Source organism: Leptosomus discolor, chromosome 1, assembly GCF_034619465.1.
Source record: "Leptosomus discolor isolate bLepDis1 chromosome 1, bLepDis1.hap2, whole genome shotgun sequence".
NCBI classification, from domain to species: domain Eukaryota; kingdom Metazoa; phylum Chordata; class Aves; order Leptosomiformes; family Leptosomidae; genus Leptosomus; species Leptosomus discolor.
The window spans coordinates 64,995,069-65,010,238 of NC_141391.1; the positions used below are offsets into that span (position 1 = coordinate 64,995,069).

General features: G+C 36.9%; 1 protein-coding gene across 1 annotated transcript in view; it reads left to right on the forward strand.

The window, feature by feature from the left end:
• The window catches only part of MYO16 (myosin XVI), a 299,406-nt gene that overhangs the window by 141,897 nt on the left and 142,339 nt on the right, over window positions 1-15,170 (forward strand). The window contains exon 15 of the mRNA XM_086482083.1: window positions 2,287-2,434. Within this exon, the coding sequence (XP_086338209.1) occupies window positions 2,287-2,434 (148 nt within the window). The remainder of the gene's footprint in view (window positions 1-2,286; window positions 2,435-15,170) is intronic.

The window sequence follows — 15,170 nt, forward strand, 5'->3', positions numbered from 1 at the left end:
CAAGCACAATAAAGGATGGAAGCCATCCTTCAGGTTCACCTATTCTGTTTTACCCTATAGGAGTGGCAGCCTGGTAATGATTGATTCTGATGAAAATGTGTGTCTGGGCCAGTCCTGCCATGTCAGGTTAAGTTTGCGTTACTTCAGTTTGTAGCTTGCTGCAAATTTACTGAAGCCAGAGACGTATCTTGCTACCAGCTTAAAGATTTCCCAAGCATGCCCTTTTACTTCCAGTGCAGTTCTTTTTTCCATAGTGTAGCAACAGAGGGCTAAATGCCTAGTACAGAATTTCTCATGATATATGTTCCATAATAGCAGGAGTTGACTTTTACTTTTTGTAGAATGATTAAATAGGCCAGATCATGTCTTCTCTGCTCAGCAAGTTAGTCATACAACTCTTCTCTGTCAGTTCTACTATCTCTTCTGTAGCTAGAATCCCAGGCATGGTTTTGGTTGCCAGCACGTGTCAGGCCATGCCTGTGCTGTTAAGTAAAAGAAAGGGTGGAAGATGCCCCTGGGTAGTGTACCACTGACCTTCTGTACTGTTTAAATGGGCTGTGTCTGGGATGGTTTGGCCTGTGCAGAGTAGCACTTTCATAGAATAGTTTCAGTTGGAAGAGACCTTCAAGATCATCGAGTCCAACCTTTGTCCTAGCTCTATCAACACCACTAAAACATGTCCCTAAGTACAACATCTACCTGTCTCTTAAATACCTCCAGGGATGGTGACTCCACCACCTCCCTGGGCAACCTGTTCCAACGCCTGACAACCCTTTCAGTAAAGAAATTATTCCTAATATCCATTCTGAACCTCCCCTGTTGCAGCTTAAGGCCATTTCCCCTTGTTCTGTTTCTTCTTACTAAGGAGAAGAGATCGATCCCCACCTTGCTGCAACCTCCTTCTCCAGGCTAAACAGCCCCAGATCCCTCAGCCATTCCTCATATGAGACATGCTTCAAATCTTTCACTAGCTTGGTAGCCCACCTCTGTACCCTCTCCAGCACCTCAATGTTCTTCTTGTAGAAAGGGGCCTAAAACTGGACACAGTACTTGAGGTGCGGCCTCACCAAAGCCAAGTACAGGGGAAAGATCACCTCCCTACTCCTGCTGACAACACTATTTCTGATACAGACCAGGATGCCATTGGCCTTCTTGGCTACCTGGGCTCACTGCTGGCTTGTGTTCAGCCAGCTGTCAATCAACATTCTCAGGTCCCTCTCTGCCTGGCAGCTCTCCACCCACTCCTCCCCAAGCCTGTAGCGCTGCTGGGGGTTGTTGTGGCCAAAATGCAGGACCTGGCACTTGGCCTTATTGAAACTCATGGAATTGGCCTTGGCCCAGCAATCCAGCCTGTCTAGATCCGTCTGTAGGTAGAGATTCCCTACCCTCAAGCAGATTGACACTTTCACCCAGCTTGGTGAATCTCCCTCTGACTCTTCACGTACACACCTAAAATGCCTGTAATCTGGTGAAGTATGTGAACGGATCTCAGGGTCCATATTTCCTTTTCTTCTGTGCTTTGCCTCTTTTAGAACCTTAGTGGACCTGAGGTTATGATGATTCTGTGATCTTGTAATCGGCATTTCTGTAGGCAAATTGCGGTCAGGTTCATCTTGCTTCACCTTCTTCCCAGATGTGCTGATTCACATGGCTTCTCATTTGACAAACTCATCACAGCCCTTCTGAGATGCCCATGTTTCCCCAGGCACAGGTCAGTGGGCTAGCCATATAGAAGTAGCCATCTAGAAGTTACATGGTTAATCTCAACTACTTGTCTCAGTATTCTTGATTACTAACACAGGAAATGGTTCCAAGGGTGGTTTTTCCAAGATGTCTGGAATCTCTCTTGCATCTTTCTCTTTCCATTAAGAAGGAGCTTAGAATAGATGCTAATGCTCAGTGGCACATCTCACTTCAGTGAGATGACTAATAGCTTGTCTCTTAGAAAATCTTGCCAAATACAACAACTACTTCCTCAAATAAGTAAAACAGAGTACAAATCAACATCAGTATCTTTAAAATTGAGTAATTTTAAAGGTAATATAAGACAGCCAGTAAGCAAGGTAAGACATTTGTTCCACTAATTTTAATGGAATTATGGATTTATATATGATTTATACAGGAAACCATGGTAGAATGAATGGTAATATATTTTATATGCTCATCTCAGACCATTTTATAAGAAACATTGTTTATTCTTCACTGTTACAATGGTGAATGGTTTAAAATATATATATTTAGGGCAATCAGTTTAATGATGAATTTATTTGTTTGTTTCTCAATCAGCTAGGATTTATACATACATGTTGGAGAAGTCTCGTGTCGTTGTGCAGCCTCTCAATCAGAGTAATTTTCATGTTTTTTACTTGATGATGGATGGGCTGTCTGCTGAAGAAAAATACACCCTGTACCTCAGTAATTTGTCTGCACACAGGTAGGAAAACAACTTTATGTTTATAATTAATATTTTTCTTATTTTAGTGCCTCTTTGCTGTCGAGGTCCTTCCACCAGTAGTTAACATATATGTCCTAACTTTCCAATGAACTCTAAAATTATTTATTATTGAGTACCTGTTCATGAGGATTTAATTCTGGAGTACGTACACACTCTCTTAACAAGATCAGAGTATTATATACATTAGGATTATTACTTTAAAGGAGAACAATGAAGGAAACTTCTTAGTTATTTTTCCATTATCTGTGGACTAGAGTAGGTCTATTCTTTTTTTTTTTCCTACTGATGAAATTATTTGTCTTCAGGAAAAACTGTTTTATTAAAATTAGCCTTTTCTTATGGAATATGTCAACTTTGATAAAATGTAGCTATATGTAACTGATATTTCCATTTTCATTTTGATATTTACTTTACTTCATATTGTTAAGGAAAACAGAAACAAAGTTTTGCTTTGAAACCAAGGATAGGATTCAACACTCAGTACCTAAAATTAGGTCTTTGCATGTGTCTCCACATGAGCTGGTTGTCTTGGCTCCAATTTGCAATCAAAGGAGACTGAATCCCTACTCAACTCTATCTAGAATTACCTGTAGATATGTGCTTCAAGGTGAACTGGACATTTGTGGCTTCATAAACTGTGCTGACTACATCCCCTTTAATAGTAAGAGCTTAAATATAAAGATCTGTATATAGACACCTAAATGTAGTGTGTCTAAGGCTGAATACACTCCAAATGTTTAATATAAGTGGAGTTTTTTGGTTTTACAGGAAATTTTAGGAGTATCTCAAAATTTATTAATTCAGATTCTTTTGGAATGAAAACATATTCGTGATTTAGATAATTTGCCTTTCTTTCTTCAGTCGTTCCTAAGAACTATCACTGAAATGAAAGAAACCTGTTTGGCACTAATGATCTTCTTTTAAATTGGCTAAGTTTATAATGAGTATAGTGAGTAACTAAAAAAACTCAATAGAATTAAAATGATGTAAAATGAGTGTTTAGAGTTTTTCATATCGAAGCCTTTTTCCCATGGATTTTTCTCTCAACTTTTCTATTTTCCACTTTGCCTAGTACTTGTATAAAATAGTAGTTCTCGATTTGAGGCCTGTAAATAGAAAGATACCACATTAATTTTTGTAGAAGAAACTTACTTGATTCTGAATTTTTCTTAAACAAAAGCCTTCAGACTACCATTGTTTGGTAATGTTTTAAACTGTTAGCACTTCTGGTGTTATACAGAATAGCGTAATGCACTAGCTCTGAAGAAACCTGAGGCTAAGATTCTTCACTAAATATGACCCACTTCAAAGGAGAGAGGAAGAGTTAAAATCTATATTTTACATCCTTTGAAGGCTTTAAAGACCAAAAGGATTCTGAGCTCCCAATCATTAATTAATTCCTCTTCTAGCAAAAGTTGTTTGGAATCACTCAAGACATTCAGAAAATTAAACAGTTTGAAGTCACTTTGCAAGAAGCTCCAACAGGAAAGAACTTAGCAAAACCCTTAATAATTAGATTCACATGAACAAAGCTTTATCTGCTAAGATATCTGATAAGCATCCAAAAAGAATAAAATAGTATTTCTAAATAGATGTCTCAACATTGCAGTGCCAAAGCTTTAGAAGTAATTTATAGCTGAATATTTGCATAAAGCTGCTTTTATCAATGAAGCTTTGCTTTGGCTACGCAGAGTAGATTGTATCTTCTATTATTGAGAGTGAGTTTGGAACAGATGTTCCTTACTTTAAACTCCTCAGTGTAGTAGTTCAGTGGGCTAGATCTTTCTTGGTTGATAGGGTTAAACGACGGGGGAATTTCTACTGCATCAAACTCATACATGAATCACGAAGGCAGGATTTGGCCTCTGTTATAAATTCATGATTTCTGGCTTAGTCAAATTTTGATGAGATCATATCATTCTGGTAACATCAATAAGTGAATTTGTCATGTTTTCTTTAAGCAAGTGTAATCTTGACTCTAATAGTAAAATTAATTAGATAACAGCCCTTTTGAAATTATATGTGGTTCATGCCCAAATGTTTTTTGATAACTTTTCTGTTCCTCTTTGTGTTGTTTAGTATTACACCTTCATGTAGAAGACTGAACAATCTCAGTAAATAATGGCTGTTTAGATCGAAAGATACCCGTATTTTTTCATTGTTTTACTTAAGCCATAGCATGAGAAATGAGACATAGTATTGTCTTTTTATTCTCATTTTAGATAAAAGTACCTTAAAGAGTCAAAGTAGTGTTGTTAGTGGTTATTGTTAGACTTGATGCTGTAAAAAGTGAGAGGTAGTTCATGTATTAAGCAGTATGTAATCCTGGATTAAGAGTTAATGTAAATAACTAAAGGGGAATCCCTCCCCTTTGGAGTCACTGAGAGTTTCAGTAAGGCTGGGGTTTCACCCCAATGTGTAGGGGGAGTCGTTGGGTTGTAAGTCTGTCATGTTTGGTGCCATCCTGAGAGGGAGCTTGAGCTCAGAAACTTAAATGTATGTTCTTGAAAACATCATGAGCGCTAGGGCATTGTATGAAGACAAATAACTGGCCACTTTCTATTGAGCCTATGTACAATTAGGATCTTAAAGTAGCAAGACATCTAAATCTATGTAGGAAGGGATCTGAATGAATACATCTCCCACCATATCTGCGTGTGGATCATGATGGATAAAGACAGAAGCAATTCCTGAAAGGTAAGATCATTTTTCAAGATTGAGCAGGGGAAGCATGTCAGAAATGGAGACAGTCTCAAAAGGGCAAGTTGAGGCTTTTTTGATTGACAACAACTACTCCCATGTGTTCATTACATTCAGAAGCTGATTTTTATCAGCAGATCCTTGATTGAAATTTCCAAATTTTCTATTAACTTGGTGTGGTTCAAAAGAACTGCAGAACTTTCTTTATCTTGATAATGATGTGTAATGCAGAGAGATTGGAGATTTGAAGTTATATTCTCAAGTTGCTCTTGATTTGCTCTTGATTTTTTTTTTATAAGTGCAGATACAGTCTATTTCTGTAAGCATTGATTTTCTGGCATGTGAAGTTTAGCCTTATAATAAGAGTATGAACTAGCTTTTCTAGCACATTAACTTTAGCCTCATAGTTACAGTAGTTACTACTGTAGTGATGAATCTTGCAACCAAAATGGGAGAGAGCAAAGAAGAGAGGTGATAACAGTGATAGATCATCTTGTAAATTGTCTTCAACTTTGGTGAAGAAAGGGTATAAAAGGAGAGATCAGAAAGACAGGAAAGAAAAAATGTGGGAAAAATCTTACAGAAAAAAGTGGAAAGACCTGCTTTTATTATTTTTGGCCGATTGCTTCATATTAGCATTGATATTCCAAAGCTGTGCTATATATATAACAGTATGTCTTTGTGTGATACCTATAGGTAAGATACTTAAACGTATTGTCATTAAAAATCATGTAATTACATTTGTATAGGTGTATTAGAAATATAGCTTAAGGCGACTTAACTATAGAAAATAGTTTCAGAAATTACGGTGGGTTTGGCAGGTGTTCAACTTGATGTCACCATTTTCAGTTAAACAAGGTTGCTAGTTCTCCTAATTGATTGTATTGTTATGGCTTTTGGTAATGTAGGCAAAGTGGTACAATGCTCTCGGTATCGCAAGGTGATTCTGGCCGACATTTTTCAGTCCTCCCTTGTAATGTCAGATCTCTGTCACCCAATGTTTATAGGTTGAAATATACTGCTTGTAACTAAGCTGTAACCATAAAACTAAACAACTTTAAGCTGGGGAAAACGCTAATGTACACATTCATGCAGAAGCTGGACTGTGGTCAGCAAGCTCCTTTTGTGTTTGCGTTGTCAGACTGCTGTTCCCAGACGTGTAAAACTTTCCTTCCTCGTGTAGAATAATGCTGTGTGCTTCAGTGTGTGCTTTCTCTGCCTGTGCTGTTTCTCCCACCCCTTAAATAGCAGTGAAACTCTGCTGCAACGAAGCTGTAGATCGGTCCACAGAACTGATGTATCTTCTTTTACAGTTTTTCACTGCAGATGCCCTCTTCACTGTCAATGAGAAAATTTTCCATTAATTTCCTGTGTAAAATAATAATTTGAGTGAAGTGATTGAATTTCTCATTAAGTCTAAATCCAAACCTCTTTGCTTGATCACTGAGGAGCTCATTCCCCACTCTAAATTATAAAGTTGGTCTTCAAAAAGGGCTTAAAAATTACAGTGCGGGAAAGTGACTGACATAGAAGGTATAGAAAAGATCCCAGTGGACAATTTTCAGAAGCATTAAGTGGAAAGCCTTATGTCTGATTTTTTTTTTGTTTCCAGTCGTCATCTTTTCTAACAAGCACTAATACAATGTGGAAAACAGTGATTGTTCTAGTATCATCCCCACTCTTCCCATATTGATCCCCACTCTTCTCCCTTACACACAAGAGCTCAAGATGAGAATTTTCAAGGCTGTAAGTGGCCAGTTACCACAACTTTCCCCAATTCAACATACTTAGGAGGCAGCCTCTTCATTTTCTGACTGATACAGATATAAAGCCAGGAAGACATTGCATGTTTCCATGCCCTCTCTCTTTATTTTCTCTTCTTTTATCTTTGAATGCCATTTTTCTTTCTGATCATTTGATTATTTTCTCATTTAAAATGCAACAGAAAGGAATATCAGTCTTGAAAATAGCAGTTTTCTATACCTATGTCATTTGTCTGTGGCAGTCTAATGATGCAAGGTAAATTCATAGAGAAAAATTGTCTTTTTAATTAGTCCCAGATAATTGGAAAAATAGACATTTTAGGGATGTTCCAATCCTCTGATATCCCATGCTCTTTCCTTGTATTCAAGCCTGACCACTTTTTTCCTCATAGGTATTCACTATAATTTAAACTTTCAGTACCCCCAAAGCCCATAAACTTTCAGTATCCCCATACAGCTGTGTCCATAAAAATTCACAGACGTGGTTACACAATACTGTTTTGATCCCTTTGCTTCACAAATTGCTGGTTGCTGCTATCTGTGTCTGATGACTAGAGGAAAATCCAAAAATGTTAGACTTGTCTTACAAAATTGGTTGGATCTAAATGCTGTGAATGAAATAACTAGATCTAGAAGGGTTACATCAGATTTTTCCCACGGGTGGTAGTCCTGCTGGAATAATAGTTTCTATATGAAGTGCCAGGTTTATCAAATTCACATCAAAATTTTCACTTTATCAAATTGCCATTAGATCTTGTGTGCTGAAACTCAGCATAAGTTAGTTGTACTAAAATTCTCAGTCTCACCCAGTAAAGTCTAGTATTGAGGCTCCATGAACTTCACTGTTGTGGATGAACTTTTTTGAAAATGCTGCTCACAGAATAAAGCTCGAGGCGATCAGGAAAGTGGCATTCACTGTATTTAAATTTAGGAGGAAGGTAAAGATCAGAGTCAGAGGTTCCTCAGCTGTGTTTCACTTTTCCATTGTGGGAGGTGTGGGCAAAGGAGGAGAGAAAAGCTGTGATAGGAGATGTTAGGCTTGCCATCCCTGCAGCTGAATGGCCATGAGGCTTAAGTCCTTCCAGTTCTTCTTGGCTGAAACTCCTTCCTATTTCTTCTGTGCAAATAGGGAAATCATACTGGGTGAGACTTTCGAACTTCAAAATCATTCTCAAATGCTAGTGACAGTTTTGCTAGGGCTTCTTTGAGTTGTGAGCTTCTAGCACCATTTCCAGAATTTAGGCAATTCTGTGTAATGGCCAGAGAGAAGTGAGGCAGGAGATGGAGGCTGGGGTGGGGAGGTGGACAGGGCCCTCAGCCTCCTGGCACAACCCTACAGCACCCAGCAGGTCCAGGGGGGTCAGACACAGCCCTGGGGGACTGGGAAGGGCCATGGGAATGGGGATGGGCCCAGGCCAGGCTGGGATGTTGGCTGACACCCAGGGTGGTCAGGGGCATCCGTAGCCAGGTGCAGGCATGGCTGACCCCAGCACAGGCCAGCACCAAGGCCCAATGCCTGAGCTCAAAAGCCTCTCCTGAACCAAGGGGGGGTCCCAACAAGGCTTCTTGCAGAGCCACGCAGCTGAACACTTGAGAGGGGCAGAGAGAATTCAAGGCACCCGCAGAAACATAAAAGATCCTTCATCAATTTTTAATGAGAGTTAAGGAATGTCTCATTTTTCCCCACATTATCAATAAACAGCTAAATCTTCAAGTTTCTCTATTAATTGCTCTCCTTTGCATGTGTATATTTTCTTCAATACGTGTATTTTCTTTAGCATACTGCCTGTAAACTGGTACTTAATTAACACTTTCAATACATGGCAACTCTTGTGGCAAATATTAAGCTAATGATTTATAGTTTGTCTGTCATCCCTAAGATTTTTTTGCCATGGATCTTTTGGCATTTCTTAGTAAAGATATGAGTGAAGAAGTGGAAAAACCTGAATCAGTCTCTCACTTCTTTTTCCTTTCACGTCTAATTTTTGCCTTGCACTAGATCATGCAGATAACATCACTCGTTTCTACTTTCTTTATGTTCATTTTCCTGTACTTAGCACTGACCACCCTACCAAGACACAAACCAAGACCTTCAAAAATTAGAATTGATATTTTACAGAGGATAAGGAATTTTAAAGACTGGATGACTATATCTGGGTGATTCTCGAAGGCAGTGTCTGCAGTTTATCATCTTGCTATTATCCTACTACAACATATGTCTTTTGTAATGAATGCTAAGTAGAAAGTTAATATTCAAATTAAAAGAAAAAGTTGTTATTATTATTATCTTTGGGTATCCAAGCTAAATTCAATTTCATATTTTCAATATTCAATTTGTGTGTGCGTGCACATATATAGACATACTGAATGTATTTATACTCAGCTTTTTTTCCATTTCTCTGCTTCTTCCATGTTCTCTCTTCTCTTCCAAAGGTCTTTTAAATGGAAACAAACATTCAAGTTCTGGCTGAACAAGTAAAACTGTATTTTTTTGGTACTATGCAGGTTTTCCTGTTCCAACTTGATTACATGCAGCACATTCCTTTTGTCCAAAAAGCTTGCATTTTAAATACATTAACACTTACAAGACAATGCAGTGATACATGTAGCGCGAGCTATGTATATTAGCATGCCTAGACAGCAAAGGACCATTGGGGTATAAAGACTTTTCAAGCACGCTTGACAAACTTTCTAAATAATGGGGTAATGTGAAGATACAGTTTCAAACACAGATTTCAAAAACTGAGGGAGTTAACTCTCAGTTAATTTTGCTGGAATTTGTTTCAGTACAGTAAGTGAATGTGGATAGGTGAAGCCCTACGTAAAAGTGAAAATAGTTGTGTTTGTTTTGTTTTTTTTAAACTACACAGTAGCCAATGACATAAAAAATTGTCTTCCATCAGTTTACTTCTTCCTGATATGATTTACTTATGTTTCACCTGTCTAGTCAAAAGCTTTAACTGTGAATGTTTGTTTCTTAGCTATTTTCATACAATACTACTGTGAAAATCTGATTTGTAACCAGATAGTACTATTTTATGGACAAGATCTGTAGATTCCAAATGAAAAGAGGCAATTCCATTTACTTAGATTCCAGCAGGTCTTACCCAAATAAATTTCTTTTCCTGTTTACTCTGTATTTTCTGATGTCTGAATTTTTTCACTTTTTTTTTTTTGAGGTTGAACCTTTTTACTTCATGTATAACATATGTATATTCCAGCAATATGTGCTTTCACATTGTTGTCTTCAACGTGTTTTTCCCTCACCTCTTATAACTTCAGCCTCCACTTCCCTTTTATTTCAGCTGGTAAGAGTCTTTACCCCAGTAGTCTTACCTCCTTTAATTTTCCTTTGTCTTCCTCAATCATGCAGGTTTTCTGGGTAAATAGGATTCATGAGATTATTCAACTCGTTTTATTCTTTTTCCTCCCTGGAAATGAACAGGAATTGAACAAAAAGGAACATTTTTTCCCCCCCTTAGCTCTCTTTTTCTTGTCCTATTCTTTCTTTGAAATTCAGGCTCCATTAATCTCTTGGAGCATGATCTTCAAGCATCAGTGTTGTTCCCTACACTTCAAAGAAGGAACAGTTGAGAGGCAACACCAGTAAATATCTTGATGTGTGTGATTTATTATGCTGGATAGTAGTAATCATGAGTAACTCATTTAGTTTTGTTGAGGATGGACACTAGAAGAAATATCGTATGTTGTATTAAGAAACATCTTCATGTTTTAAAGTGATATTTATTAACCAGAACTAATTTTGTCTAATTCTCATGTAACATTTTAGAATACATATATATATATGTGAGATTGAAAAATACAACAAAGCATAACTAAGTTTGAGGGTTTTTTCATCTGATATTGATTTTTTTAAAGCACTACTCTGTGGTCTAATGCATCTCATTTTTCTTATTCATGTACTTCACTTATTTTCAGCTACGTTTTAGGCTTAAAGTTCTCTCATATTTTAGGCTCAGACTCTCATATTTTACTGAAAATTAGATAGAACCCTAAGCAGCTTATTTGCTTACAGAAGCTAAGAAATTTTTCAGTGGTTTTTTTTTTTTTTTAACAGGGCAGGTATGATGGCTGGCCCATGTAGACTACAGCTTCCTCCCTAAGATCATCACTGTGCACCTTGATATTCAGGAAATAGCTAACGATAGTGTCAGCATTAAAGTTAGTTATTATACAGTATCTTTCTGAAAATTGACTACATTTCCTCTATTTTAAATCCCCTCTTTCTGTGAGATAGTTGTGGCCTACAAGGTACATTACTAGAGGTTAACATTGCAATTACAGAAGATATAATCAGGATCACAGCTTAGGTTTTCAAAACAAAACTGAAATATTCATTCATGTCATTTGCTTTATTTTGCAAATTAAGTGGTTATTTTTCTATTTGCAGATACCTACATCTCATGCATAAGGTATACCTCTATGTTATTAACTTTATTTCACAATATTTATTTTGAGTATCTGGCTGTGCAGTTGTTTTGAGTGGTTCATCCTGAATTCAGGGTTAGTTACACACCTGCACACTTGCATTCTAATTACATGTCAAGATATCCAAAACAGTATTTTTCTACTTGAAAGCAGAGGTACTTTAGCTTTGGATTTTGATGTTTAATTTATTTATTCCAGTTTCGACATTAGCTGCTTTTGACATTACTGCTTTATTCCCAAAGGATCCTTTAAGAAAATGTAGCTCCAGCGTTGTTTAATAATCATTAATATATATGAAATCCAAGAATATTTTTTATTTAAGAAAGTAAAGGTAGTAAAATAAGTCTGAGACTTAGCTCAGTGTCTTTGTCTTAGGTCCCCGGTGGACTTGTTATTTGTCTGGCTTTCAGAATAAACGCTATAGAAATTCTGCTTTGTTCAAGAGTGTAAATCTGGAACTCATATTCCTCTGGGTATTTTCTTTCATTTGATGTTAACAATCCCCTCTTCATTGTTCTATTCTTCATGCATATTGATTGAATAGTGGCAGAGGATGTACAGCACTCCATTGGCAGACTTGCAGAGGTAAAGAAATCATTCATTAAGATTACCTCTCTTTTCAACAGCTGTGTTTCTCTGCATCATAATTCTAACCAATTATGTGTAAATGAAAAAATGAGATGTTTTTTCAGGAATAAATTGTATGTTTAGAGTGGTATGGTAGAGCCAAGGCACTCCTCCTTGTATTTCTGTATTGTCCTAAAGGAACTTGGATACCTGGTAATCTTTGATATTTTGCATTCTCTCGGTGCCGGTGATCAGTTCAGAACAGGAAAAATAACATCAGACCATATACAACCACTTTGACTTTTGGCGTTTTATAGCTTTAGTCAGTTTACTTCTTCATGTTTAGTTTTAATCCACAAACTTGCATTTACTTCATTGACTTGGCATGATACCATTTGCTATTTCTTTGATTGAGAGAGGCTTTGTCTTTCTTGTCTCCTTTGGGGTAAGCATGATATGGAAACACATGAAGAAAATAACAGAAGAATAATCTGTCTGTGGCATGAAAGATAAAGAGTAGGAGGCATGAAAAAATGAAATCTGTTTAATCCAAGAGAAAGAAAACAACTTGGTAATTAAGAGCACTGTGTTCTGTAGAGTCTATTGAAGACAGAACATACATCTGTCATAGTTTTAACAGAAGACTAAACATGCAGTAAGACATAGTTTGCAATAAATTGCTTGAAATGGAGAAAGAAAATGCAAAAATAAATATAACATGAACCATATAACTTTCCAATTTGTTGGGAATTCTGTTGTTGAGTATCTTACACCTTAAAGTTTATGGGCCGAGTTCAACCTTTCATTAGAAAAAAGAAATCTCCAGAGATCCATGGAAGTTACATGTATCTAGAGAGAGAGAGAGAGATATAAAATTTGGTCCTCTGTTGAAGAAATTAAGTGCTGACTGTTTAAGCAGCCCACTAGTATTTCACGTCAGACTGAAAATGGATGTAGCTCCGAGGGATAAAATTGCTGTAGAAACCCTGGCTTAAAAGTAGATGTCATTACTCACTTATAAAAATGATAGAAGAGCTCATTTGGCTTTTAGTTTAAGTACAAAATACGTCTCTGCACTTTACTAGGATGCTAATCGTCTCATATGTGGAGGGAGATTCAGTGGATTCATCTCCTGAAACCACTTAGGTATTGCGTTGCATAAATTCAGAACAATAATATAGTTCTGCAATTTATATTTCAATAGTCACTCTTAGAATCATCCTGATACAATTACTGTAGATGAATTTCCAGTTAGGAATGGTTCATTTAAGAAATTGTTATTGGCATACAGAAGCCCCAGTCATTGAACCCAGCTCATCTCAACTTAATGTGAGATCTGAGGGACAATACCTCTCACCGTTGTTTGAACTTACTATCTTCACTGAGCTCCCTGAGCTAGCTTGAATTTTTCACTGCACTGAAGTAACTTTACCATTACTGCGGCCATCTCTCACTGGGAAAGTCAGACAAGGTCAACCCAAAGCGAGGCATAGGTTTCTTCCAGTAGTTCTTTCATTAATCATAACTCAAAATGACGTCTACACTGAGGTTAAACCTGATTGTGTCAGGCTAGTGCCATTCACAGTTTCCTTTGATTCCTGCTGGATTTGCACATGGGTTTGTTGTAGTTAAAATATAACTACTCAAATTGAGTTTTGGCTAAAAGCCTACAAGTAACCAATCAAAATCTTCTGATTAGTTTAAGTGCTAATGACCAGGAGATGTTAGGATCTCAGTTTTATACAGCTCCTAAGAATGGCAGCTCCATCAGTCTGGCTTCTAAAATTATTTTATGCAATAGAATGGGGGACAGAATGGTGCAGGAATAACTTGTACTGAATCACCTATCACCCAGATGATCTTTGGAACTTCTACGCATACATCTTGTCTGTCTCCAGTTAGTTTGTGGCACATCACTTGGAATCACAACACGAAGTGTTATTGCTGCAGCTTTGTACAGTACAACACAAATCACATGAAACTTGATGTACTCAGTGGTTAATATCAAAAATAAACAAAAATAATTTCACGTATTTTTTCAATAGTTTCAGGTCACTTTTGATTGGCAGCCAACAGATGTAAAATAGTACAGGGGTTCTGGGGATGCTTATTGATTTTCACACATATATTACCCTATCTAACCAGGGAAAGCTGTATTTTTATCAGATCTGTGCAAACTGCACTCTGAATCAGATAAGGTGACACATTGGGGAGAGCTGAACTGGAGAGGTTCAGAGTGTTTCAAGGAAGAAACATGTGTGAGGTTCTGTGCTTTCTAACACGCCATTTTGGACTCGATGATCTTAAAGGTCTTTTCCAACCGAATTCATTCTATGATTCTGTAATTTTGGTCTGTGATCTGTCTGTGCTACCAAGGCCTCTGCTTATCTGATTTGAAGTTTCAACATTTTTTAATACTAGAAATATGGTTGAGAAAAATTATTAGAACAAATCCAGTTTGCACAAAGAACTATGCAAATCAAGAAAGTCTTCTGAAGTAAAAAACTTAGCAGAAATTTTCTGCTGACTAAAATGATGGAAAAGGGCACTGAAACAATGTAGAAATACCATTTGACAAACAAACTACAATTGTAACCATAATTGCAGAGAAGTGTAATTTATGGCTTATGACGAATGCTGGCACCTTCTAATTTCTGCTTTAACCTTTACGAAATTTTAACATAACCAAACCATTAAATGCGTAGAAATCAGTTTACCAAGCTGATGTTGCAGCTTAGTATTAAACTTACACAGTAATTGCAGTGTTTATTTTTACGCTCGTACACTGACGCCAGTTTCGTGATCTGTTTTGTTCACCCAAGATGGTTACGAAGACTAAGAACAGTGCTAATTACTTGTAAAAAAAAAATCTGTGGTCTTTCACACTAAAAATGAATAATGAAAATTATACTGTTTAATAGGAAAATAATTTATTTAGTGGAATAATTTAGTGGAATAATGGAAATTGTCCTATGTCATAAAAATTTTCCAGTAATGACTAAAACAGAGAAAGTCTATGTGACCCTTCTTTGATATATTCCTCTACTGAAATAATTGTTTGCTTCGGCTTGGTTTTCTTCCACTTTCCTGTCCCAAATCCAGATGGATTAAACCTGCTACTACTGGAGATTGTACATTTTTATCCTAATATTTCTGAGTATTTCTTTGTGTTTGCTTCTATATAAGTCACGTCTTTGGCTTCAGGTGCAGGTAGAGAAACCAGATTCATGACATGA